General features: G+C 42.6%; 2 protein-coding genes across 2 annotated transcripts; one reads left to right on the top strand and one right to left on the bottom strand.

Moving 5' to 3' along the window:
* The first annotated feature begins 726 nt into the window (after window positions 1-726).
* LOC119301479 (chromatin remodeling protein EBS-like) lies at window positions 727-4034 on the top strand. Its single transcript, XM_037578443.1, has 5 exons — window positions 727-916; window positions 1005-1347; window positions 1451-1519; window positions 2855-2993; window positions 3597-4034. The coding sequence occupies exons 1-5, from the start codon at window positions 844-846 to the stop codon at window positions 3621-3623; spliced, it is 651 nt and encodes a 216-aa protein (XP_037434340.1). The 5' UTR covers window positions 727-843; the 3' UTR covers window positions 3624-4034.
* Window positions 4035-10596: 6562 nt separating this feature from the next.
* On the bottom strand, window positions 10597-18186 carry LOC119301480 (AUGMIN subunit 5-like). Its single transcript, XM_037578444.1, has 10 exons — window positions 17526-18186; window positions 15137-15685; window positions 14580-14721; window positions 14071-14247; window positions 13454-13663; window positions 12955-13140; window positions 12687-12846; window positions 12067-12271; window positions 11175-11307; window positions 10597-10992 (listed from the first exon to the last, which is right to left on the bottom strand). Exons 1-10 carry the CDS (start codon window positions 17972-17974, stop codon window positions 10840-10842), a joined length of 2364 nt encoding a protein of 787 aa, XP_037434341.1. The 5' UTR covers window positions 17975-18186; the 3' UTR covers window positions 10597-10839.
* Between the last annotated feature and the right edge of the window lie 9755 nt (window positions 18187-27941).

Genomic DNA, 27941 nt, shown 5'->3' on the forward strand with positions numbered 1-27941 from the left:
CGGCCTTCGCTTTCAAGCGGCGGGTTTGCCGCGTTGCCGAGCTGATCTTCCGGGCGAACGTGATGCACGTATCCTCCGACACCTCCGCCGGCTCCATCTCCGACAGGTTCTCTGACGTTCCATACGTCGGTGGCGGAAGGAAAAAGAGGATGGGAGAAAAGAGAGGGAATTGGGCGGAGAGTGACGGGGAATGAAAGAAGAGAAATTAAGGATTTTGGCACGAAAACAATGCGTGATGCTACAAAAGCGTGGACTCCGCTTTTCTTTTGGGTTGGCCAGACGGATAAAGAAGGACGTTTCTCATGTCCGGACTTCCGCAAAGTCCTCCACATTTGTCTCTGATTTGTGAGAAAAATCATATCCGGACCGCGTCGCAGACCGATACAGGACCTCACTAGATGACTTCCACGATCTGGACAGCATGGTTCGAACGCACGGGGGAAATTTGCGGGTCGACGGGAGATGCCCTTAGTGGCCACCCACAAACCGACGTGAGGGTCAAGCGTGGACTAAACGCGACATCCGTCTTTCGTGGAGTGCTCTGTCCATAGTTTCGAGAAATGGGAAAGGCAAAATTCACAGTCCAAATGACGGAGAAGACGCCAAACCAAACCTGCTCCAATCGGACGGCGGAGGATGCCAGGACGCCACTTGGATTCAAACCTCCATTTCACATTTTCACTGCTCCCCCACGAAATCCCTAGACTACCCCTGCCCTCCCGGGTCTCCTCCTCCCTGGGCGGAACGGAGCTGTGGCCAACCACACCCCTCCCCCCTCCCCCCTTCCCGTCCTTCCCCCAGCTCAGCTTCCTAGGGTTTCCTCCCGATCCAACCCCGACCTCCATGGCCAAGACCAAGCAGGGCAAGAGGGACATCGACTCCTACACCATCAGGGGCACCACCAAGGTCGTCCGAGGTACGTGCTCTCCTTGATGCTGCTGCTGCATCGCCATTTCCGCCAAGATTTGGTCTTTGTTTGACGACCCTGCTTTCCTGATGCGAAGTCGGGGATTGCGTGCTGATGCGGCCGTCGGACACGGACAACGCGCCCTACGTGGCCCGGGTGGAGAGCCTGGAGTCGGACGGTCGGGGGAGCGTGCGGGTGCGGGTCCGCTGGTACTACCGGCCGGAGGAGTCCAAGGGCGGCCGCCGGCAGTTCCACGGGGCCAAAGAGCTCTTCCTCTCCGACCACTTCGACACGCAGAGCGCACACACCATCGAGGGCAAGTGCATCGTTCACTCCTTCAAGAACTACACCAAGCTCGACAACGTCGGCCCGGAGGACTTCTTCTGCCGATTCGAGTACAAGGCGGCCACCGGAGCGTTCACCCCCGACCGTGTCGCCGTGTATGTGCTGCGTGCCCTGCCTTCCGCTAGCTGTCGCTCGATTTGCAATGCATTGTGGGGCTGGCTGTCGTATGGTGGTCTCATTTGGGATTTTTGTGTTTAGGTACTGTAAGTGCGAGATGCCGTACAACCCAGATGACCTCATGGTGCAATGCGAGGGATGCAAAGACTGGTAAATCTCTGATAAAAATGAATTCTTCTTGTCAGAGTTTACCCAGCTGATGTTGTCGGTTTGGTGGTTATATGGCCAAGAGATAGCATCAGCAACTAGCTGCCTTGCATTCACATGCTGCATTCAGCTTATCCAGCTTATATCTTTTTTTTTTGCCGTGCATGACAAATTAGTTTACCTTGCGTTTGGGTATTTTCATTGGAAAGCCAAGTTAAATTGTGGTATGACATCTTTTGGTTAGGACTGAAGATAGTCAAGTGCAATTGATGAACTTCTAAGGTTTCTTACAGCCTGATGCTCCACATTCTTATGCTTTGCAGTTCTCAAAGATATGCAGTTTACACTGATGTCACATTCGTAGGTTTCATAAGATATGTGATTCAAAAGAACAGTTTTGTCTCATGTCTGCGAAAGGGCCGTCTCTCTTGGAAAATTCAGCAATCTCTTTGTTCTGTGTCTCATGCTCTGTTTCAGCATGTGCATTGTGCTTTTGCTTGGTTGTTTGAGAAATAGCTGCCTTGAAAGTATTGAGCTGGCTCTGATACGGTGATGCCATCTCCCTGTGGAATACTTGGGAAGTGCATATTGGATGTTTCTTTGGTGTTTATAAATTTGCATACTTTGACCTTTTTCCAACTTCGAAAGATGTTTGAACTACATAAATACGCAAGTGTTTTGGACATACCATGTCAGAGTTTGGAAATCAGTATTGCACACAAGCACAGCATTCATTGTTTTGATTTTTAGAGCATATCTTTTTTTTTCAATCCTAAAAATGATTATATATGGTTAAAGCATTGTATCTCATCCTTATATTTGTTACAAGGACCAAGGAGCACCTTACCTACAGAAGTACAGAGTATCATCTCAAGGAACACAGTGTTGCATATTTATTAATCTATAAAGATGCAACACAAAAGAGATGTTTGTTGTTTATTACTTCAGAAAAAGATGCAAAGAACAGAACATATGTTTGTCCTTTCCTTCTAGTTTCTGACTTAAAGGTTGCCTGTTTTGGATTATTAATTCCTTGCCTCCTATAAGAGTATTTGCTACAACTAGTTTCGCATTGCAGTTCTCTCTTATCTGATCACCAATCATGTTAAATGTCTCTTAACACTTATTTCCTACTTTCTATATATAGGCATGGCATGTGCCCTTTATATTTGCATACAGAACATTCAGCAACAAATTGCTACTCCCTCCATTCCATAATAACTGTCGTGGTTTTAGTTCAAACAGAGGGAGTATTTAGTACTGTGCTGCTTCATTTCTGCTACTGTTGACCTTCTTTATTCACATGTTTATTCAGTATGTACCTTTGAACCTGTGCAGGTTCCATCCAACCTGTATGGGAATGACCATTGAGCAGGCCAAAAAGTTGGATACTTTCCTGTGTGCGGATTGTGCTAAAGAAAATGGTGCAAAGAGGCCTTCAAATTCATACCCGAGTTCACCAAGTTCTGATTCTAAGGTCAGTGATTTTTTGTTCCTTTTTCTTGACAGTATTGTTTATTAATTTTCTGCTTGTAGATAGCTTTATACCTTTATCTTGTTGAATTTAATTTCAAGAATTTCATTTCCAAAAGTTGGTGATGCTTGCCTTTGTTCCTTCAATATTCCTAGGAAAATGTTTGGTGTTTGACTAAACAAGTACTCATGTATAGTTAAAATTTGCTGTCATGAGTTCTTTGAGTCCATGCATGTGTATAGTACTTTGTCAAGAACCTTATTATATTGTGTTTGCAGAACATTAGTTAGTCCCTTGCCAAGCAGCCTTACATATGCTGGCAATCTTAAATAGGCCGTTATGGTAAGAATAATTGTTCTTTGGTTAGCAAAACAAGTTAGGACCTTAAAGTGACATTCTGATATTATCTTCGAATAACTGAATGCGCTAAGCTGCTATCAGCAGTGATTAGGATCTTTGTGAACACAGGCTATTGTCACCCATTAGCATGATCTCAGTTCATGTATTTCATGGTGAAGATGAGCTTAATATAAGATATAGCTTTTTTTTAGTATTATTCAGCACATTCTTTTCTATCCCTCTTTAATTTTGGCCCATCAACTGCAGGTTGAGCCGAAAAGGCGGAAATGGTAATCGCTTCAACAAAAACCATCCCCGGTGAGGAGATGCACTGTTTATGGCGTCAGCCCTCCATTGCTGGTGCAGAAAAAAACGTGGCGTTGTACAGTGCATGAGATGAGCTAGGCTATTTAACTGTAGGATTGAAATTATGTTTGCTGCTGTATCTCGGGAGCGTTTCCTGCAATCTAGGTATCGGCGAGAAGGAAATCGGGAATTGTACTGTCATTTGCTCTTGTCAAAGTAGCCCTTGTGTGTGAATTAACTTGTTCCCTGCAGGAAACGTTCCCGTTTCCTGTGTGAATGATGATGATGAGCTTGACTGTTGTAGTTTCATAATTTAGATGTGTCAGAGTCTTATGAACTGGTGACCATGACGACATGTTTATGTTGTTTCAATAATTCTGCAATAATCCGTGCTACATACTTTTGTAGGGATTGTTTATTCCCAAGTTGCCTGAAATTTTATTAAATGTTAGGAGCCTTCATAAATCGTTAGATCAACAATTAAATCATCATTGTAAATGCCCCATTTCATATACTCCCTCTATCCATATATATATAGGGTCTAGTGCGTTTTTTGAGACTAACCTAATACATTTTTCAAGACTAACTTTGATCATATGTTAGAGCAATAATATATAACATGCAAGTTACATAGAGCATACCATCAAATTCATACGTGAAAGGAACATCTAATGATATAATTTTCACATTATACATCTCATATACTATTATTAATCATATCAATAGTCAAAGAGCAGTCTCGAAAAACGGATTAGGCCCTATATATGGATGGAGGGAGTATAACATACAAGTGAAATTGCACACATTCAACATTAAACTTTGTGGATTGGAATTGTGTGCGTAGTTTTCTATGAGGGAAGGAACTACTAGTTTATGTACACACATAATTCTGGGTTACTGAATAGAATTGCAAGTAGAAGAGTGTCGGTGTGATGAGTTTTTGCTATTATGCGAGGGTGAGGAAGATAGTATGCGCACAAGAGAGGTGACATCATGTTATATATGAAGTCTCAATATGGCCAACAAATATATAATCGGGAATTACCCGTCGGAACCTCGGTCTAAGCGCACCCACATTGATAAAATATCTAGGCCGTGTACAGGAATTTTGAAGAAATTTTATAAGAAAAATTCCTTTGAAGCCATTTAGTTTGTAGGGATATATTCCTATTCCTACGTAGGACATGAACCAATCTTCATGTTTCAAAGAAAAAAAAATATTAGCCTAGACCCAATGAAAAAGTTGCTATCCTATGAATCAAATGGTATATCTTTTTCTATAGAATTTGACATGCGTGTCATCTCACTTTCTATGATTTTTCACTTCTCATTATATTTCTATCATATGAACGAAAGAACACCTTCAAAGTTATTAAAAGAAGTCAAACAATTCTGAAACTATTTTGGAATAAACATGATCTAGTGTTATACTCGCATATAAAGTTTCGTGAAGGCATGACTTACGTGGTTTCCTGTGCCAAAAAAAATTCAGTTCTATGTACAAGTTACTATTCAAGTATTTTGAAGTTGTAATTTTGTTTATTTCTCATACAGGAACACAAAAGTCATTTCTCCGAGCAAACTTCATACAAGTAGAACACTCGACCATGTTCAGCACAAAAAAGTTCCAGAATTGTTTATTTTTTAAAAGTTTTTAGAGGTGTGCGCCTAGAACAATATGTCCCAAAAATGTGCGTCCCATATGCGATATTGCAATAAAGAAGCAATATTACATATATATCATAAGGGAATGTCTAGGGCACATCTAGATGTGCCCAACTTATTGCACATCTAAGTGAGTGAATCAAGCATGAAGAGAAAAAGAAAAAAGAAAAATAAAATATCCACACGAATCTCAACATAAGATCAATGATATAGGATTTAGATGTGCAATACTTATGGCACATCTAGATGTGCTTTAACAAAACTGATATCATAAAGCTCATCAAACAAGTTGATAATCTCATTGAAGGTAACTTTGTAGCTATTTTCTTCATCCTTGAGGCATAGCAAACTGAAAAGACAACAAATATAGGTACTAAATAAAACTATTACCTTGTGTATAACTGTAATGATACCATCATAGGTTCTAAATTTGGGTGCTTCGTTAGGTATAACTACAGTGAATGACGGGCTCTGGTACGACACAACGGCAACCGACAAGATCCAATTTCGCAACACATGTATTATCATCTAGGAAAAAAAATCATCATTCAAGTTTAGGAAGGCATTCAAGGCAATATCAATAAAATGAAAAAAAAAATTTACTAACATAAGAGGGGCGATAGAGATGTTTAACAATGTTGTAATACAAAAAGTATTACTTGGACTAAAAATCTAATGAACATATTGGTTATCAATCAAGAGTGAACCGACTATGTTCGAAGGAAGTCTAAACCCGGTTCTTTTGACCAAACCATGCAGGACTTGTGGAATGTTGGCTACACATTCGTCAGTAAATGTACCAACACCTGATTTCGTAGGTCGTAATAATCCTACACATGCATTATATCTGACCATCATGAAGGGCTCATATCTAAAAGTACACATGAATAGTGAATGTAACTGGTAGTCCATATTCGTTATCATGCCACATACGCATAAACATTTAAATCAAAAATACAAACAAAATTGCTGTATAGAGGTACGAATTGTTGGCAATGTGGAACATGAAAGGGTGGCCACAAAATTGTAATTGTAATTTGTTTGGTTTTTTGGAACTCCACTTGGTATTATGCGACACCGTCTAAAAAAATCATCATTCTAGCCGAGAATTGCGGCTTGTAAAGCAATTTCCAGGTGGTACAAAATACTTCTAATTTTTAATACGTCCTTCTGTAATGGATTTTTTCCCCAAACATTCGACAAGGGAAGAGGATCGAGTATATTGATTGTTCTATCAAGTAGATAAACAATGAAGAGAGTGAAGGGGTCCATCGTGCAATATGGCAACAAAATTTTCACCAAGTAGGCTTTAGAAATACAAAAAACGAATGGCATAAACGGACATAAGAAGCATTCTTACCAACTTGCACCCTGAGACGTTAAAGCACATCTCAGGCTAACAACTAAAAAGTTCTGCAATGATGTAGTGTTGGACATCAAATGCTAAACGGAGTTTTGGGTCTCGCATGGAGTCATTCAGTATCATCTTATAGGGAAGTAAAACATTATTAAAATATTTGATAGTAATTACATGTGATTGCCACCTTATGAGATATAATTAAAAAATTACAAGTAAAATAGTTGTTATGAGATTGCAATAACTTATAGAAAACATAAGGTTCATATAGTGATACATAGTGTCTTTGCTGAAAGAACATGCGGGCTATAGATTCACCGCTATGGATATTAACATTTTTAGCATGGCGGATTAAATGGTACAGACGCGCTTCAGTTTGCCAAAGACACTCTATATCACTATATGGATAACACTTTTCTATAAGTTGTTACAATTTCACAACACTTACTTTACTTGCAATTTTTTACTTATACTTCAGAAAGCGACAACCACATGTCATTGCTATCGTAAATTCTAATAATGTTTAACACCTCTCTCAGATGATACTAGATGACTCCATGTGGGATCCAAAACTCCGTTTAGCATTTTATGTCCAGCACTACATCATTGTTAACCTAGGATGTGTTGTAGTGTCTCAGCTTGGAAGTTGGTAAGAATGATTCCCATGTCCTTTATGTCATTTGTTTTCGTATTTCTAGAGCCTACTTAGTATAGATTTTGTTCCCGTATTGCACGACCGACTGCTTCATTCTCTTCGTGTTTGACCTACTTGAGAGAACAATCCCTATAGTCAATCCTCTTCGCTTACCGAATGTGTGGGACAAAATCCATTCTAGAAGGATGTATTAAAAATCTAAATTAATTTGTTCCACCTTAACATTGCTTTACAAGCCAAAATTCCTGGCTGGAATGATGATGTTTATAGATGGCGTCCAATCCTATCAGATGTAGTTCCAAGAAACCCAAACTAGCTAAAACCTTAACATTACAATTATTTGGCCATCATTTAATGTTCCACATAGCTAACAATTCAACCTCTATACACAATTATGTCTGTTTTTTGGGTTTAAAGTTTATGCGCATGTGGCATGGTAATGAATGTGGACGAGCAGTTGTCCCGGTGTTGTACTCTCCATTCACCATTCATGTGTACTTTTAGATGAGTCCTTCATGACAGTCATATACAATGCACACGCAGGACGATGACAACCTACAGAATCCGGTGTTGGTACACTTGCTGACATACAAGGCAAATGGACATAGCCATGATTTGATCAAGAAAACTGGATATACTTAAAAAAAATACTAGGACAATGCACGTGCCTTGCAATGGAATATAAATATTCTAGTATGTTAGCTCGTGATCTACGTATCTATATTAATGTGATTGTGTAAATAAATGTTTATCAATCCTGTCCATGATTGTGTAAATAAATGCTTATAAAATCCGGTCCATAATTGTGTACATAAATGTTTATCAAATCATACCTGTGATTGTGCAAATAAATGTTTGGTAAGTAAATCTAAGATGATAATTGGTGCGACTGTGCAGAAGGTAAGTAAATTAAGACGATTGATTAGCGTATGAAGAAGGTGTGAGAAAAAGGTGTGGTGGGACTAAAAAAATCGGTTGGACGAAAAAAAAATCAATGAAGGGACGTAATGGCAGGGCGGAGAATAAGTTGATGAAAATAAACACTACCTTATATATATATATATAGTATAGATGATTGCCCGCGTGTTGCAACGGGAGTATAAACACTCTAGTTGATTAGCCCATGTATGTATGTGCAAATGAACGGACATTGTTTATTATCTAAGATCTAAGGACAAATGCAAAATCATACATGCACAAGTTTTTTTTTATTGATATGCATAAGTGTTCACAGCTGATTTTGTCTGGGATTTGAAAACATTACCAATTACAATAATATTTGGATGTTTTCAAATCTGATTTTGTCTGGGATTTGAAAACATTACCCAAAATCATATCTCTGCGTCGTTTTTTGTTCGATGGCAATGGACGGGCATTCAACTAGCAGCTAGCAGATCGATTGATCAATATGGTCTGCGAATGGTCTGCGGTGGACGGTGGCGCCTGGCGATGTGGTCTGCGAAAACCCTAGCAGCGAGCAGATCGACTGATCGATATGAGTGCGGCGCTCACAAACAGGACAACCATACCAAAAATTTCCAGCCTCGAGCTTCCACTCTTCCCTAATGGGCTAATACCTGAATGGGCCGTTCTTCTGCGCTTCAAGTGCTAATGATATAAATTCTCAAAAAAAAAAAACTGCTAATGAGATACTCCCTCCAAGTTACTCTAAATTTGACCTTGGAAAAAATAGTCTAGTCCCTGCATGTTCTCACAGTCTCACGGGTGAAGAAACTGCGCGTTGAAATTCAGGTCGTTGGAGGCACCTACGTGCGCATACTGTGTTATTTTAGATGGAACACTCGTATTTCATTAAGACACGGCTAAATCGCCGGTTACAGCATGGGTTATATCATCAGGATAATTTACAGCATGGATTTCATTGGTTAGACTCTCCATCAACTAAACCTGCACCAATAGCAGCCAGCACATGCGCTGGCTTGTTACAAACACGTGGCGTGTATACAACCATAGTCTGGATAAATTGTGTGGCAAGATTCACCTTAAGCTCTTTGAACATTTGGCCAAGGGAAGACACGCCGTACATATCCGATGACACAACTTGTTATAGCACTAGACAATCAGTCTTAAAATGTACTCTGCCCACCCCCATTTGAATAGCCCAGTTAACAGGGGTGCAAAGGGACACTATCTTAACGTGTAAAGCATTGGAAATTGATTGGGATGAGCCTGCTGCGGCAAAAAGGACTTCATGGAAGGCATCTCTGCATATTAGTCCCCATCCACTGTATCCATTGTGTTCTGAAAAAGCTCCATCAATATTAATTTTAACAAAATATGATGGTGGTGGCTTCCAAGAACTATGGCTTGCTTGAGAAACCGACTTCTTGTTCAGGAACACATTCCACTCATTCACATGAAAACGAACGGCATATTGGAATTCTTCTATCGTGGCTTTGCGTTCTCCATGATTTCCATGGTTTCTCTCATGCCACCAAGACCAAAGGAGAGCAATGGTAAGCATCCTTTGTTCCTCTGAAAGCTGCAAGATAGCATATACTACTTCCTTTGCGGAAATTTGCTGTGACAATTTCACTCTCACCTCTTCCAGCATCAACGCTCGCCATCTGTGTTTCATCCATTTGCATTTTAGAAAAAGGTGCCCTCCATCTTCGAACAACTGGCCGCAAACAGCACACCGTGTATCAAGCTCTACACCCCTTCTACTGATATTCATATATATTGGGTGACTATTGTGCGCAAATCTCCACAAGAAATGATGCACCTTAGGAGGACAATTTTGTTTCCAAATAGCTTTGAACATTTCAGAATCTCGTTCTTCATATGACGAGCTGGCACCTTGCTGTTTGTTAGCCTCCCTTTTTAACATGGTCACATGTGCTTTATATGCCGATTTGACAGAGAAAATGCCCTTATCAAGATGCCAGGCTAAGAAATCATGCGCTTGATCATGGACTGGGATGCTCATAATGTATGGCACATCATCCTGATGGAAACAACCTTCGACGAGAGCTCGGTCCCAGTAACCCGTATCCGGATCAATTAACTCGCAAACTCTAGTGAGGAGGCTATGTCCACGTGGTGCAGAAGGCCGCCGAGTCATTCCCCTAGGAATCCATGGATCCTCCCAAATCCGATAGTACCAGTATGATATGATCCTCATGCTCAGCTTAGCAGAGAACACACATTTGGCATCGAACATTTTCGGAAGTTCAACATCTTTATTTTATCTTCATGAGTCGGACACACTTATTCACTGAAGTTACCCACAGGAGTGCAAAAATGAGGTGTGAATCTCCAAATCAGCATGCAGCTAGAACAATAGCAAAGCGCGCAACAAATCGACATTTAACGTATGATAAAACATACAAAAAACACATACTACATGATAAACAAATTAATTACAACCCAAACCAAGAAGGATGCGTACATATAACAATTACAAAACAGCATATGGCACAAAAGCTATCGAGTAGATACACCCGGCCGGTGACCCAATGGCCTCCAAAGAATAAAAATAAAGCACGGTAGCAGCTGCAGCTGCCCTATTCTTCACCTGCCGAAGACATGGCAAGTGTTCGCCTGGAGATCTCCATGTGGAGTTGCTTTACGAGGTTGATCCAGGCACCAACGCTTTGCCCATCAATCGTCACCCAGTCTACTATTGTCGCTGCTGGTTGCTCGTACCATTCGTCGACCTGGGGGTTACCAAGGCATCATCAGTAAGACGGAATGAAGTTGATGGATGAAAGCACGCATGCAGACATTGGCACTATTGGCACTTCTCATCTAATCAAAATGAGTCTGCGTTGCTGTGGCTCCCTTGGAAGTAACAACCTAGCGAATCAGAAGGTTGCGCATGCAAGTCAGCATTACTTACCAGGCCCCTAACACGCCTGCAATCTTCAAAACACCTTTGCGCCTCTTGAACTGCATTTCTCAGTTCGGGCAACCACCGTTCTGCCACGACCTTTTCTTGTTCACCAGCTAATTTGAGACAATAGTTGCCCACTCTACATAAAGGAAGGGCAACCCGGTAAGCATTCTTGGGAAATGCAGAAAGATATAATGCACTAATTACTAAATAACATGAAAGATATGAATAGTAACTTTGGCATACATAGACAAGACAATATTAAAGTTAATGCTAAGTATTGACACAATTATGCTACTCCCTCCGTTCCTAAATATAAGTCTTTTTAGAGATTCCAATATAGACTTCTACATACAGAGCCAAATCAGTGAATCTACACTCTAAACTATGTCTATATACATCCGTATGTAGTCCGTATTGAAATCTCTAAAAAGACTTGTATTTAGAAACAGAGGGAATACATCAATTCAAGGTTAGAGTATGTCTTCGTAATAAATCCTATATAACGTCACTGACTTCACAAATGCTGGAGTTGCTGTCACTGAATTCCTATAAAACCTGCGTACTCGCCACTTTCTAAACAGTGAAAATATATCATTTGCACTCCAAAGTTGAAGACAACCTATGATGAAATTCAGCATGACATGGCATAGCATGCACCTATACTCCTATATCGAGTACGTTAGCTAAAGAACGCAGCATACTGTTATTTGTAGTATAGGGAGTAGGATTACCAGGAACAAGCAACAGAGGAATGAGGATACAAACAATATTCACTCTCACATGCCTACAAAGTACAAACTGTAGCCGAACAATGACAGCAATGATACAAAGTATACCTTCTCTAGTAGTATGATGCCTGTATTCAGAAAATATCTACCACCGCAGGAAATCATACCTTTCATATTCTTGTTGAGCACGATGTGCACGATTTAGCAAAACACGATCATTCTCAGCAAGATTTCTTCGTGTGTGCACCAAATTAATAGCTTTTGATAGATCCTCTAGTATACTAGCTTCAGAACCACAAGGTTTTAGGCAAAACTCCAATGCACTCAAAACTGATGCTAAGCCAGAATCTGTGCCTTCTGTACCTGGTGAAACTGTTAAACAAGAAACAAGAGACACCTGAGTACTCTCTAGCATAAGAGAAGAATGACGAAGTAGTTCATAAATCAAGTGGATAAAAGGGCACATGGGAAAGGGGAGCACTCTTTGTTGCAAACAGTTGGGTCCAAGCATACATAGACAAGAAAATATTTAAGTTTTAATAGAGTTAGCGCTAAAAGTGTCCTAACTGTATTGGTCCTATTGGCTAACTGCAACAGAAGGTGACCAATTTTAGGATGAAAGAACTATTTTTATCCCTGCTTGACCCAGCTTCAAATCAGGGCAAGCATGCAGAATCCCATGGCTGCACCACTAGGGAGGGAAGGACACATCTGCCTTAACATGATTTATAACATACAAGATCATTACGAGAGAAAAATAGAGAGAGAACTCCCAACACAGCCGTACCAGAATTATACTGAAGAGCAGTAGAAATGCGGCATATAGATGGTATGGCAGAAGGATCTCTAGCACCAGCTCTTGCAGTTAATATAGCAGCCTGTTTTTCTGCAGATGCAAGTGCTTCTGACCCTGTAGCACCATTAGAACCTACAGCCTCCAAAAGGGCCTACAAAGGGAAAACATCAGCAAATTCAATGGAAAGATCAATCAGGCAAATCAAAGGGTGCTCGATTTTCAGATGAATAAACTAGCAAAAACTCAATATGTTACCAACCTGAGGAGTTGCGGGTAACCTGCATAGGCTATTCTCCAGACTTTGACCAAATGCGGCTAATTCTCGCTCAATAAGATCTCTCGAATTAGTTGACATATCTACCACAGCATTGCATGCAGGGATGATTGTCTTTGATGCATATCCTCTAGCAGATAACAGTTGTTGCTCCCAAAATGCTGACGCTTCCTATATATGACAATTCGGTATCATCTTTCAAGAAATAATCATATTTATTGCATTTCAACGAGGAAATGCAAATAAAGATATGACCTAGCCATAAAGCTGCCAGCAATTATAGCCCACAAATCAGATAGAAAAAATAAATCTTAGTTGAAGTGAGTAATATATTTTTAGCTCATTGCACAGCTGATGTTGGTGCTATCCTGCTAATCACGCTGGTAACAGTGAACGCTTAGAATTGTCTTTCATTTGTACATTCACGTCATATCAAACTAATTCTAGTGTTAAAAGAAAAAGAAAAAAAGCATTCCAGACTAACCATGTTGGCCCGTAGAAGAGCACTGTAAATGCACTCCAGTTCTGATCGACGAGCGTCAAACTCTTCGATTTTCTTCCACTTCTTTTTCAGAGAATCTTCCGCTTCTTTCCACTCGGCGCATAACTTATACAGACGTTGTACCTCAGATGTTAATGTATTCAAACTTGCCTTTAATCCAGCAACTTCTCTTTCTTTGGCCCAAACATCCAGCTAAAATGAGGTAGCCAACACTATCAGGAAAAGATTATGGCTTATACAACATTTTTTATTTTCTATAATGATATAGTAGCAAAAGGACAGTGCACAACTGGTTAGCTTACGAGCAGCAAGTGCATGCAGCTTCCAAATTGAAAGTTTTAAAGCAATTTTTCAGAAGGAATCCCAACTGGCGGTGTCTTGAACAGTGTGAGTATGTCCAAGTAAAGTATAAGCACCAACATGAAGCATGGCCTCAAGCTATAAATACTTCCTACTGTTAACAGGTTGTTTCATGACAGTGCCGTGCTTAGCTGAACTTAATATGAAACTGGGATGTTATAAGCATAAAAGTTTGGAGTACTTTGCAAAGAGAATCCGATATGCCCTCCATCATCCATAATGACATTTTGAACATGTACCTCCAGGTGCCTGCTGTTGGTGACATTCTGTGAGGTGTTCCCGGTAGGCAGCTTCTTATTTCCTGTCGCATCAACAGTTCCATGAAGGCGCTGCAAGAGCTTCTGACTTAGAGCTTTAGCTTCTGCAGCCTTATTCAAAGCATCTTCAGTGGCTAAGAACTGCTGAACATGTTCTTTCTGCAAGGCCAAGTGCAATACATTAGTTAACTTCGGTGTCATGTCCCTTGTTTGGAGAAAGAAGAGCTAGGCATAATCATAGAACTTTTTCAGTAACAGAACATGAGGCCACTCTAAAATAACAAAGTCCTGAATGATAACTTGACATTTGTTTCTGAGAGCAAACAGAAGAGGTAATGGAAGACAGAAAACACAGATATGACAATTTGCGTTCATGAAAAGAGGTGTAGAACTGGAAGGAGAAGTACATATATCCAAAAGAATGGTATCAGCTTATTCTCTTCCTATACATGTAGTGGATATAACCCTTCAAGTGGCTCCTAAGGGAGTACCTGTCGTTCTAGTAGCTGGTCATGTGTTCCTCGGGTCGACAGCTCTGATCCAATCTTTCCATTGCCATACACCTGATATGGTAAGGGTGAGCTTGCATCAGTTGAAGCAGCATCAATGACCTGCTCATTTTCATATTTATACCTAGGAACAAGAATTTGTATATCTGGTTAACATCTAACCCCAAAGAAATATAAGCTTAGCAAGATAGTACTTTGTTTAGCAAAGCAGTTCAGTACAAAGATCAACTAATAAAAAACCAATAGAAGATTAGAAAGATTTTCTCATTAAATGTGCTATATAGTATTTCCTTCAACAATGAATATCTACTTGTTTGTTTGGCAAGGTAAATAAAATCCCCAATTAGAATATAATTCACACTTAAAGACTACAACCACGGGATTACATTCATGAGAATGTAACCAGATCACAAAAATGATCAGAAGTCATTAAAGAATATTGTTCACTGAATCCTCATTGTGTGGTAGGAACATTTAACTCTTACATGTCTGTCATTGGAATTGGAAAGAACAGATGGAAGGAAAAAACAGGATAGTACCTCAAGAGTTCTGCATCAGCACGTATGTCAATCTTATCTGTTTCTTTGTGTACAAGCATTTTCATGCGTGATGTATAACTATTGATCGATTGCAGTAACAAGGAAGGATTTTTTAGGGAATCTAATGCCACAGCTTTCACATCTGGTGGTATTTCACCATCCAAATCAGTGCCCAGCTTTGCCACATCTATCTGGCAACTCGAATTAATACCATTCCCTTCAAATGCTGGAAATGAACTCCGAATCATTTCCACCATATCCGCAGCAAGAGTTTCACATGCCTTCCGAATACTCCTTTCACGTGAGGTCTCTACAAGTACAAGATCTTCTGATAACCTGTTATTTTTTACAGTTGAGTACAGGTCCTCTCGCTCGCTCTGCAATTGCATCTCCTCAACAGCATCCACAGATCCAGCCACACCTATACTTGACCTTCGCACATCTCTTGCTTGGTTAACAAAGTGATGCAGACGTCGCTGGTATTCAGCAAATATTTTGCAAGCTTCGTCACATTGCTGATCATACGCCTCGAGCATAACTTGTTTGTGCCTAAAGTTAAAAACATGGAATTGTTATTTTACTCTTTGTCACAAGCTAAGGTTGTGGAAGATCATGCGGAAACATCAAAGCAGTGAAGAAAAAAGCAGTTCCACATGAAAATTCGGCACTGATATCTTCTGAACAAATATTAGAACAGTGTGGCAAAATGAATTTTAGAAATTCTTCACATTTGCAGGTTTATACCAGATCTAACCTAGAAAACGTTTATATCATACATAAATGACATTGATGCAGTTGCTTGTATGAAAGTGTGGCTGCAAGGAGCCTGCACCCTACCTGGTAGGGCACAATCAACGTTTAGACCACATACATTTATAAACACTAAAAGATGAGTAGTTGAATAAATATGTTTTCTGCGCATAAACAAAATGCAAATACCATTTATGATCTGCAATACATCACTATTATGCTAATCAAGAGAAACTGAAATGTCAACTATCTCACAGTCACACTAATATTACAACAGGGTCAAAGGACCAATGAAGATACCCACATCTCATGAATTTTGTATTGCAATTGAAATTAGAAATTCGGCATGTACCGGGAATAGTGGAAGAAACAAAAAAGGTAGCTACAATACAACCATACGTAAGTATAAACAGCAGTGTAGCAATAAGGGTATGTTTGTATGCACCTATACTTGAACATGCAGAATTTTTCGCAAGCTTATTAAGTTATTATTTAAATAGAGCAGGAAGGCCTTCTGATCTCACAATCAACCAGTCAGGTATTAGTTTATAACTGTGATGCAAATCATAGCCTGTTCCTTCTGTGATTTGTGCATTTTCAATCACCAGATCTAGTAGGGTGAGTTTGGTTCTGAGGCTAGCAATCTCCTACCAATGCTGGGCAAGGGTGGCTATTTGGTAACATCAGAGAAGGCCTGCTTTGCTTGGCTAGATTCCTAGTAACCGAAATAAATATATTTGCCGTCGAAGACTAGCTGAATTGGCTCTCACATGGCCAAGGTAACAGAGAGCTGTTGCATCAGCCTCCAACCACCATACACATCGTGGTTTGCCAGTGACTAGCCAAAACAAAACGGCCTTGCTTTTCTTGGCTATGTCCAGATGATCCAGTTTTATCTAGCCTAGCTAAGCAAGATAACCTAGGGATACAGACACACCCTAAACTGCAGCACTAAATATCCATTAGCATTGAAACTCTCTCACAGATTGGCACATGAAGAAGCTTTAGAAGTTGATGGAAAGTAGAGCTAATGGCATTTCATTGAGGAACATCATTTAGAGTGGCCATAAACTCTACCAGTGCTTTAGTGGTTCTACTATATGTTAGTCTTCTGCGTGGCATCCCTTCAAATACATCAAGCCTTGATCCCATTAAACTCAACTCAAGATTCAAGAGTGACATTTCCAAGTAAAGTAGTGACAGTAGTAAATATTAAGTCCTACATTTTCAGGCAATTTTACCAATAAATTTAGCAAGCTGCAAAAGCGAAAATCACAATGTAGCGTGAATATAATCCCCGTGCCTACTACATGTAGATCTTTTGGGTGGCATCAACCTGAACATCCCCTATAATATATCAAACCTTGTTCCCATCAAAATCCTATAGGGAGTGACACTTTCAAGCAATTCTATCGGGGGTATTTTCATGTATTTCTACTAGTGTCACTGTCAAGTAAAGTATCGACAGTCAGTTGGTACTAAGTCAAGACGATTTCCAGGCATCCCTATCAATAAATACAGCAAGCAGCAAAAGTGAAGACCAAAATGTAGCGTCAATTAAATCCCCATATCTCCAATAAGATCGTCAAATCAAATCGTAAATAGTTTGTGCCCCCTGATTCCACCGGTATATGGGTACCTGGCATTGGAGCGCTCGCCCAACACACGCTTGCGTTCGGCCTCCTCGCGCGCGACCTCCGCGATGCGGGCGCGCAGCTCCTTGCGCTGCCTCCGCACGACCCCGCGCAGCCGTTCCGCCTCCTCGGCGGCGAGGTCCCGCTCCCTGGCCTCGGCCTCTCTGGCAGCCGCGTCGCCCCCTCCCGCCCCGACGCCCCCCTCCCGCGCCCGCCTGGCCGCGACGCCGTGGACGAGGATGTTCCGGCGCGCCGTGGCGACCGTGCGCTCGGAGCGGACCCGGCGGAGGAGGAAGGACCAGACCGGGAGCATGTTGCCGCGGCAGATCTTGCGCAGCTGCTCGGGCGCGGGCGGCGCGGAGGGGTAGCCCATCTCGTCCTGCAGCCACTCGATGATGGCGTCGGGCGACACGCCGCCGGGGCCGGTGCTGCCGGAGACGGAGGAGGCGGGCATCGCCGGCCGGCGGGTGGGGAAACCCTAGGCGCCCGATGTGACGAGGAGGGGTTGGGTCGGCGGTGGGTAGTGGAGGGAGGGAGGGAGTGGGAGTGGTTTTTTTGAAACTTTCTCCTGGGGTCTCGTTTGGATCTTTGTGGGGGGAGGGACGGCGTCACGGCGCCGGCGCGGGACGGCTGTGTTTGGTCGTCGCGGGCAGCAAATGGACGAACTCCCCGTGACGGCCGTCCGAACTCCGAACAGGGGAGAGGAGAGGGTGGTCCGGTGTTTCGAAATGTTATATTCAGACGAACCGTGTTCATAGCGCGACCAAACAAAGACGGAATAGTGAGAGAATGTTCGTGCGAGTAGGTGCACAATCACAGCACACACCCGATAAATGAGTTGTGCAGTTTCTAATATTTCCCTATATGATGTGGAGCATATATGAAGGGATGTGATGGTGTTCAGAGCATCTACAACCGAAAATGGACAAATCCGACTATATATGTCCGCGGACGTGTCCACAAACAGGAGTCAGATGCCCCTCATTTGAACGCGTCCGCAACCACACCCTTCGTTTTCAATCCCTCAATTCCATCCAACTACATGCAACATAGATTTCATCACAGGTTTACGCAGATTGAAACGAGAACTACACTCGATAGATAACTACACTTCATACTCGCCCGAGTAGATGTTGATGACCCCCTTGTAGGAGCCGTCGGCCTCGTGGTCATTGGCGGTGAGACGAATATTCGAGTCTCATGTCGCGGAGGTGGATGAGACGACGGTTCGCCTTAACCTCTCATTCGGTCTAAAGTGAGTCAAGGAAGGCTGGTTTTTGATCATGAGGCCGGGATCAATGATGAGAGTGTGCTTGCTCCGCGTCCAGCTGCGCCTCCGCCTCCTAGGTGGAACTCCACCTTCGCCTCCCGCTAGTAGGAAAACCCTTATAGGTGTAGTTACTTAGTGGCGTCAGCTCCAAAACAAACATCGCCGGTATTTTGGCAAAATATGTGCGGCGTGGACAAATAGAGGGACGTCGCTGGTACTAGTGGTGTCGACTACGGCCCCAACAGCCTTGGTGTTTTGCAAAATAGCTCTTGTGTTCCATCATTTTCTGGCGGCACTTAAACGAGCCACACCGGCAGCGTCCGTTTGAGTAATGATGCCACAAATGGCCCACAAAATATATGTGATGTTTGTCCTGCTTTTCAGATGCCTCTGTTTTTAGGCCCATCAAGTTTGGCAAAAATTCTCACAACTTTTAGATATATATAACTGTAGGTTTGGCACATGTACACGTACGTAATGAAGTTAAACTTGATTCGGTGGATACTAGATGACACGTTGCGTCCTTGGCGCAAAGACCAATTGGAGCCAAGAAATGAAATACTCCCTTCGTAAAGAAATATAAAAGCGTTTAGATCACTAACATAATGATCTAAACGCTCTTATAAGAGGAAGTAACTTATAAACAACATATTTTATGAATGATTCACAAAGGGGCAAAAACAAAATGCAACCGAGAAGGTTGTTGAACTATTTGAATGGTGTTTACCATGAACTGTATGCATGTGATTATGTTCATACTATGTTTCTATTTGCCTTGTATATTTACTAATGATAGACAAATATGATTGTTGCCAGTGTCCTTCTTTGGTCGGCCAGGGCAACCCAACAGTCGGCAAGACAACGCACGTGGGTGCGACGGGTGAGGGAGTCCTTGATTAGGGGGTCCTCGGGGCGCCGTCCCCTTTCGTATGGGCCGGACTGTTGGGTTGCATCTTATCCGAATCGAAGGCCTTTTGTGCCTTGGCGTGCACCCCAAGTCGAGATGGAAGATCCAAATTTTCCTTGATGTAACCGCCTATCTGTAAACCCTAGCACCCTCGGTGTCTATATTAATCAGGGGGCTTAGTTCGTAGAGACTAGAAGAACAATTACCATCCTACTAGTTAGGGCTTAGTTCCTCTGATCTTGTGGTAGATCTACTCTGTAACCCCTTCATACACATGTAATATAATCAAGCAGGACGTAGGGTTTTACCTCTTAGAGAGGGCCCGAACCTGGGTAAACATAGTGTCCTACGTTTATTGTTCCCCATCGATCCAAGGTCCACGGTTCGGGACCCCCTACCCGAGATCCGCCGGTTTTGACACCGACATTGGTGCTTTCATTGAGAGTTCCGCTGTCGGATCGCCAGAGGATCGATGGCTCGCTTGATCATCGGAGACGGCGTCAGCACCGGAGAAATCTTCGTCTCCGGGCAACTTTTCACGTTCGGCAACATCGTTCTGCATGCCGACGCAACCGACCACCTCAACCAGATCGACAATTTTGCCCTTGAGCAGCAGATTAGGTTCGACAACTTTGAGTACGTCACCGATGCTCGGGGCGATCTAATCTTCACGGGCTTCTCATCCCCGCCTGCAACAGTCGTGGCCTCCGAAGTATCAACCTTTGGGGCTATTCCCGATCCGATCTTCGAATCGGCCCTCACTACGCAACCAGCCTCGAGCTCAGAAGCGTCTCCCATGTCCAAAGACCATGGATCAACCCTGTCCGGACCCTACCTCCCCGATGAGGATTCGACCTTGAGCCTTAGCGAGAGTTCAGAGTTCGGAGATAGGGAGTCAACCCCCGCCAAACTCACCATTCCCACCACAGATCCGGCCTCGAGCCTCAATATGAGTGCGGCGCCCGACCACCAAGGTTTTGCCCCTACCGGACCCGTGCCTCACCCCACCTTCGCGACGGAGGTCAGCTCCAAGGGAACTTCATGCGCCGATCCGGCCAACCTCACCTCCTTGAATGTGGCGCTCGACCGAATCCAGAGGATGACTATTATTGATGGCCCACCCTCGGCTCACACTGAACGGAGCCTCAAGGGATGCCACAGGGAATTTTACGTCCCACCCACCCCCCACTTGATAGCCACTATCGAAGACTTAACCGACATGCTAGACTATGCCTCTGAGGAGGCCAACGACATGGATGACGACAAGGGGGCCACAACCCACATGGACACCGCCCCTCCCGTCAGAATATCATATTTCCTTTTGGCAGTAGGAAGAGGGAATTCAAAACCTCCAATAGTAATAGTTGAATTTTTTTCGATAGAATTAATACTATGAACTTGAGGTTGTTTCTTTGGAAAGTGTACCATATACTCATTACCATTAACATGAAAAGTGACACTGCCTTTGTTGCAGTCAATAACAGCCCATGCAATATTCAAAAAGGGTCTACCAAGGATGATCGACATACTGTCGTCCTCGGGAATATCAAGAATAACAAAGTTCGTTAAGACAGTAACGTTTGCAACCACAACAGGCACATCCTCACAAATAACGGTGGGTATAACAATTAATTTATCAGCCATTTGCAAAGAAATTTCAGTAGGTGTCAACTTATTCAAATCAAGTCTACAATACAAAGAGAAAGGCATAACACTAACACCGGCTCCAAGATCACATAAAACAGTTTTAACATAGTTTCTTTTAATGGAGCATGGTATAGTTGGTACTCCTAGATCTCCTAGTTTCTTTGGTATTCCACCCTTAAAAGTATAATTATCAAGCATGGTGGAAATCTCAGCTTCAGGTATCTTTCTTTTATTAGTAATAATTTCTTTCATGTACTTAGCATAGGGAGGCATTTAAGCATATCAGTCAAACGCATATGCAAAATGATAGGTCTAATCATTCAGCAAAGCGCTCAAAATCCTCACCATCCTTTTTTCTTGGATGGCTTAGGAGGAAAGGGCATGGTTTCTGAACCCATGGTTCTCTTTCTTTACCATGTTTCCTAGCAACAAAGTCTCTCTTATCATAACATTGATTCTTTGACTGTGGGTTATCAAGATCAATAGCAGGTTCAATCTCTACATCATTATCATTACTAGGTTGAGAATCAACATGAATATCATCATCAACATTAGCACTAGGTTCATGTTCATTACCAGATTATGTCTCAGCATCAGAAATAGAAATATCATTGGGATTCTCAGGTGTGTCTATAGCAAGTTCACTAGCATGCAAAGTCCTATTAGTTTTCTTTCTCTTTTTATTACGTAGACTAGGTGCATCAGTATTAGTTCTCTTAGAATCCTGCTCAATTCTCTTAGGATGGCCCTCGAGATACAAAGGTTCCTGGGGCATATTACCACCTCTAGTCATAACCCTAACAACATTATCATTATTCTTACTATTCAACTCATTAAGCAAATCATCTTGTGGCTTAAGTACCTGTTCTACTTGAGTTGTAACCATGGAAGCATGTTTACTGATAAGCTTAAGATCATCAACAGCTCTACTCATATAATCACCCAAGTGGCCAAGCATGTAAGCATTACTTTTCAATTGTCTACTAACATAAGCATTGAAATTCTTTTGCTTAACAATAAAATTATCAAACTCATCCAAGCATTGACTAGCAGATTTATTATAAGGAATATCACCTTCATCAAATCTACAGAGAGAGTTTACCTCTACTACCTGCGTCGGGTTATCAAGACCATGTATTTCTTCAATAGGCGGTAATTTTTTAAAATCTTCAGCTTTAATACCTTTTTCTTTCATAGATTTATTTGCCTCTTGTGTATCTTCATGACTTAGAAATAAAATACCCCTTTTCTTCAGAGTTGGCTTCGGAGTTGGTTCAGGAAGTGTCCAATCATTTTCATTACTCAATATATTATTCAATAGCAATTCAGCTTTCTCAACAGTTCTTTCCCTGAAAACACAACCAGCACAACTATCCAGGTGGTCTCTGGAAGCATCGGTTAGTCAATTATAAAAGATATCAAGTATTTCATTTTTCTTGAGAGGATGATCAGGCAAAGCATTAAGTAATCAGAGAAGCCTCCCCCAAGCTTGTGGGAGACTCTCTTCTTCAATTTGCACAAAAATAAATATTTCCTTTAAAGCAGCTTGTTTCTTATGAGCAGGGAGATATTTTGCAGAGAAGTAGTAAATTATATCCTGGGGACTACGCACACAACCAGGAGCAAGAGAATTAAACCATATCTTAGCATCACCCTTTAATGAGAAAGGAAGCAATTTGAGACTATAATAATAGCGGGGTTTTTCCTCATGAGCAAATAGGGTGGCTATATCATTCAATTTAGTAAGATGTGCCACAACAGTTTCAGATTCATAACCATGAAAAGGATCAAATTCAACCAAAGTAATTAACTCAGGATCGACAGAGAATTCATAATCCTTATCAGTAACAAATATAGGTGAAGTAGCAAAAGCAGGGTCATTTCCATTCTAGCATTCAAGGATTTTTCTTTCATCTTAGCTAACAATTTCTTAAGATCTTCTCTATCATTGCAAGCAAAGAAGTCTCTAGCAGTTTCTTCATCCATAACCCTCAGAAACAACAGGCAATTCATATCTAGGGGGAGAATCATAATCATCAATTTCAATAATATCATCAGTTTCAGTAATTTCATTCTCTCTAACCCTAGCAAGTTGTTCATCAAGAAATTCACCTAGTGGCACGGTATTATCAAGCATAGAAGTAGTGTCATCATAAGCATCATGCATAGTAGAAGTGGCATCATCAATAACATGCAACATATCGGAATCAATAGCAGGAGTAGGTGTCGCAAGTTTACTCAAAATAGAAGGAGAATCAAGTGCAGAGCTAGATGGCAGTTCCTTACCTCCCCTCGTAGTTAAGGGAAAAATCTTGGTTCTTTGATCTTTCAAATTCCTCATAGTGATCAATAGATATAAATCCCAAGTGACTCCGAGAATAGAGCTATGCTCCCCAGCAACGGTGCCAGAAAAAGGTCTTCATAACCCACAAGTATAGGGAATCACAACAGTTTTCGAGGGTAGAATATTCAACCCAAATTTATTGACTCAACACAAGGGGAGCCAAAGAATATTCTTGAGTATTAGCAGCTGAGTTGTCAATTCAACCACACCTGAAAGACTTAATATCTGCAGTTAAGTATTTAGTAGCAAAGCAGTATGGAAGTAGCGGTAACGGTGGCAAAAGTAATAATAGCAGTTTTGTAGCAATCGTAACAGTGGCAACAGAAAAGTAACTGAGCAAAGATTAATATGTGAAAAGCTCGTAGGCAATGGATCCATGATGGATAATTATGTCGAATGGCATTCATCATGCAAAGGTTATAACATAGGGTGACACAGAACTAGCTCCAATTCATCAATATAATGTAGGCATGTATTCCGAATATAGTCATACGTGCTTATGGAAAAGAACTTGCATGACATCTTTTGTCCTACCCTCCCGTGGCAGCGGGGTCCTATTGGAAACTAAAGGATATTAAGGCCTCCTTTTAATAGAGTACCAGACCAAAGCATTAGCACTTAGTGAATACATGAACTCCTCAAACTACGGTCATCACCGGGAGTGGTCCCGACTATTGTCACTCCGGGGTTGCCGGATCATAACGCGTAGTAGGTGACTATAACTTGCAATATCGGACCAAGAACACAAATATATTCATGAAAACATAATAGGTTTAGATCTGAAATCATGGCACTCGGGCCCTAGTGACAAGCATTGGGCATAGTAAAGTCATAGCAACATCAATCTTAGAACATAGTGGATACTAGGGATCAAACCCTAACAAAACTAACTCATTTACATGGTAAATCTCATCCAACCCGTCACGGTCCAGCAAGCCTACGATGGAATTACTCACGCATGGTGGTGAGCATCATGAAATTGGTGACGGAGGATGGTTGATGATGACGATGGCGATGAATTCCCCTCTCCGAAGCCCAGAACAGACTCCAGATCTGTCCTCCTGGGGAAGAACAGGGCTTGGCGGTGGCTCCGTATCGTAAAACGCGATGAATCCTTCTCTCTAATTTTTTTCTCCCTGAAAGAGAATATATGGAGTTGGAGTTGAGGTCGGTGGAGGTCCAGGGGCCCCACAAGGTCGAAGGGCGCGCCCTAGGGGGGTGGGCACGCCCCCACCCTTGTGGGTAGGGTGTGGGGCCCCTGGTGCTGATTCTTTCGCCAATATTTTTTATTAATTCCAAAAGTTATCTCTGTGAAGTTTCAGGTCATCCCGAGAACTTTTTATTCTGCACAAAAATAACGCCATGGCAATTCTGGTGAAAATAGTGCCATTTCTGGTTAGTTCCATTCAAATCATGCAAGTTAGAGTCCAAAACAAGGGCAAAAGAGTTTGGAAAAGTAGATACGTTGGAGACGTATCACTATGTTGTTTTCCGCACGGGGTATGTGTTTGCAATCCGTCAAAGCGCTCCTCCAATCTCCTCACTCCCTTGACATATGATTCCATCAATGGACTTTGATAATCCTTGTTGACTTGTCTCACCACAAGCTGTGAATCTCCTCGAATGATCAACTTCTTAATTCCCATTTCAGCTGCTATCCTGAGCCTGACAAGGAGCCCTTCATACCAGTTGTATTGTTGGTGGTTTCTTCCCCGTCAAAATGCATTTGGATGACGTACTTCAAGTGCTCCCCGGAGGGTGCGATAAGAAGCACGCCAGCTCCCGCACCTTGTAGGGAAAAAGCACCATCAAAATACATAATCCATTCTTGGGGCGATTCCTTGCCAGGGATAACTATCTCTGTCACTTCCTCATCAGGGGTTGGCCTCCATTCTGCAATAAACTCTGCCAACCCCCTGCTATGAATAGTTGACATGCTCTCAAACTTCAAACCAAAATTGGATAACTCCAAAGCCCACTCCACTATTTTGCCGGTAGCCTTAGGGTTTCGGAGTATCCTTTGCAATGAAAAACGAGTAACAACCGTGATCTCATGGGCTTGGAAGTAGTGGTGAAGTTTCCTTGAGGCCATAATGAGACCAAAGATCAACTTCTGCATGCTAGAGTACCTCGATCTAGCCCCCTGTAACAAGGATCTGACGAAGTACACTAGGCGCCGCACCACTTTCTTCCTTGCCGTGTCCTTGGGGTTGCTCTCGTTGTCGTGCTTATTGCTGTCCTGATCCTTCTCTGACTCTGTCGGTCTATGCTTACTTTCTGCCTCATCCACTTCTCTTGCGCTACCAAGGCCGCACTAACCACTTGGTTGGTCGTTGCCAAGTATAGCAACAACGGATCCTAGGGTTTGGGAGCAACCAAGGTAGGCACAGAGGATAAGTAGGCCTTCAATTCTTGCAAAGTTGCATCTGCTTCTGGGGTCCACTTCATAGGACCAGCCTTCTTCAAAATTTTGAAGAACGGTAGGGCGCGCTCGACAGACTTGGAGATGAATCTGCTTTGCGTGGCAACATATCATGTCAGACGCCTCACATCCTTAACTGTCCTTGGCGCTTGGATTTTCTCGATGGCCTTAATCTTGTCGGGGTTGGCTTCGATCCCACGATGGGATACAAAGAACCCAAGCAACTTGCCGGAGGGAACACCTAATACACACTTCTTCAGGTTGAGCTTCAGATTGATCTTACGTAGATTAGCAAACGTTTCCTCCAAATCTTGAATAAGGGTGGCCTTATCCTGGGTCTTGACCACAATATCATCCATATAGGCTTCTATGTTTCTATGTAACTGTGTCTCAAAACCAATCTGGATTGCCCTTGCAAAAGTGGACCCGACACTCTTCAATCCGAATGGCATGCGGACAAAGCAGTACGTACCACAAGGAGTGATGAACGACGTCTTATCTTCATCTTCCTTGGACATGAAGATTTGGTGATACCCAGAGTACACGTCCAGAAAGGAGAGCAAATCACAACCTGAAGTAGAATCCACAATTTGGTTGATACGCGGCAAGGGAAATGGGTCTTTCGGGCAAGCCTTGTTGAAATCTATGAAATCTATGCAAAGCCTCCACTTCCTATTAGCCTTCCGGACTACTACTGGATTTGCCAACCATGTGGGATGCAGCACTCCTCTGACCAAACTAGCTGCCTCAAGTTTCTTGATCTCTTCTGCAATGAACTGCTGCCTCTCCAAGGCTTGCTTCCGGACTTTCTACTTGACAGGTCGGGCATGTGGGCAGACAACAAGGTGGTGCTCGATTACCTCCCTAGGAATACCGGGGATATCAGATGGTTGCCAGGCAAACACATCGACATTCGCCCACAGGAAGGCAACGAGCGCGCTTTCCTATTTGTCATCGAGGGTGGCGCTAATAGTGAAAGTACCATCAACGCCAGCCAGCCCTGTCGGGACCTTCTTTACTTGGGATGCAGCGACCTTGGATTTCTTGCTGTTAGAACACTCTGGCACGTCGTCAACGGGTGTCGTGCACTCGGTGGGGGCACGCTTCCCGGACTCTTTGCCAGAGTCCCTACAATCTCTCTTCTTTCCTTTACTTTCCTTGGCGGGAGCTGCCACTGCCTCTCCCACGACCGCGTCTTGGTACATCTTGTCCATGCAAATGATTGCATCCTTCTCATCTGATGGGATGGTGATGACCCACAATGGCCCAGCAGGCATCTTCAAGGTGTTGTAGGCATAGTGGGATGCTGCCATGAACTTAGCTAGGGCCGGGCGTCCAAGAATCCCATTGTACGGCAGGGGGAGATCAAACACAAAGTCCGGTAGTTCAGTTCTCCCCCAAATGTTACCGACAACGTGATCTTTCCCTTAGGATGGCTCTGCCGGGATTAACTCCTTGAAACGTGTCGGTAACCTCTAGCTCTTCCTCTCCTATCTGAAGTCTGCTGATAACTGCTGGGGAAATCAGATTCAATCCAGCCCCGCCATCCACCAGAATCTTTGTGACCTTGAGTCTGCGAATTATCGGGGAGACCAACAATGGCAAACACCCTACCGCAGTGGTACGGCTAGGATGGTCCTCTTCTTCAAAGATGATGGGCGTATGGGACCATTTGAGCGGCTTCTGGGCCTCTCGTCCTGGTTCCACGACATTGACTTCTCATGCCCACTGTTTGAGCTGGCGGTGAGAAGTGTGCAGAGATGCAGCTCCGTCAATGCACAGGGCGTCTGTGGCCTTCTGAAACTCCTGCTCAGTTGTTTCCTCTTCATCC

This window comes from Triticum dicoccoides, chromosome 5A, assembly GCF_002162155.2.
Source record: "Triticum dicoccoides isolate Atlit2015 ecotype Zavitan chromosome 5A, WEW_v2.0, whole genome shotgun sequence".
In the NCBI taxonomy this organism is placed as follows: domain Eukaryota; kingdom Viridiplantae; phylum Streptophyta; class Magnoliopsida; order Poales; family Poaceae; genus Triticum; species Triticum dicoccoides.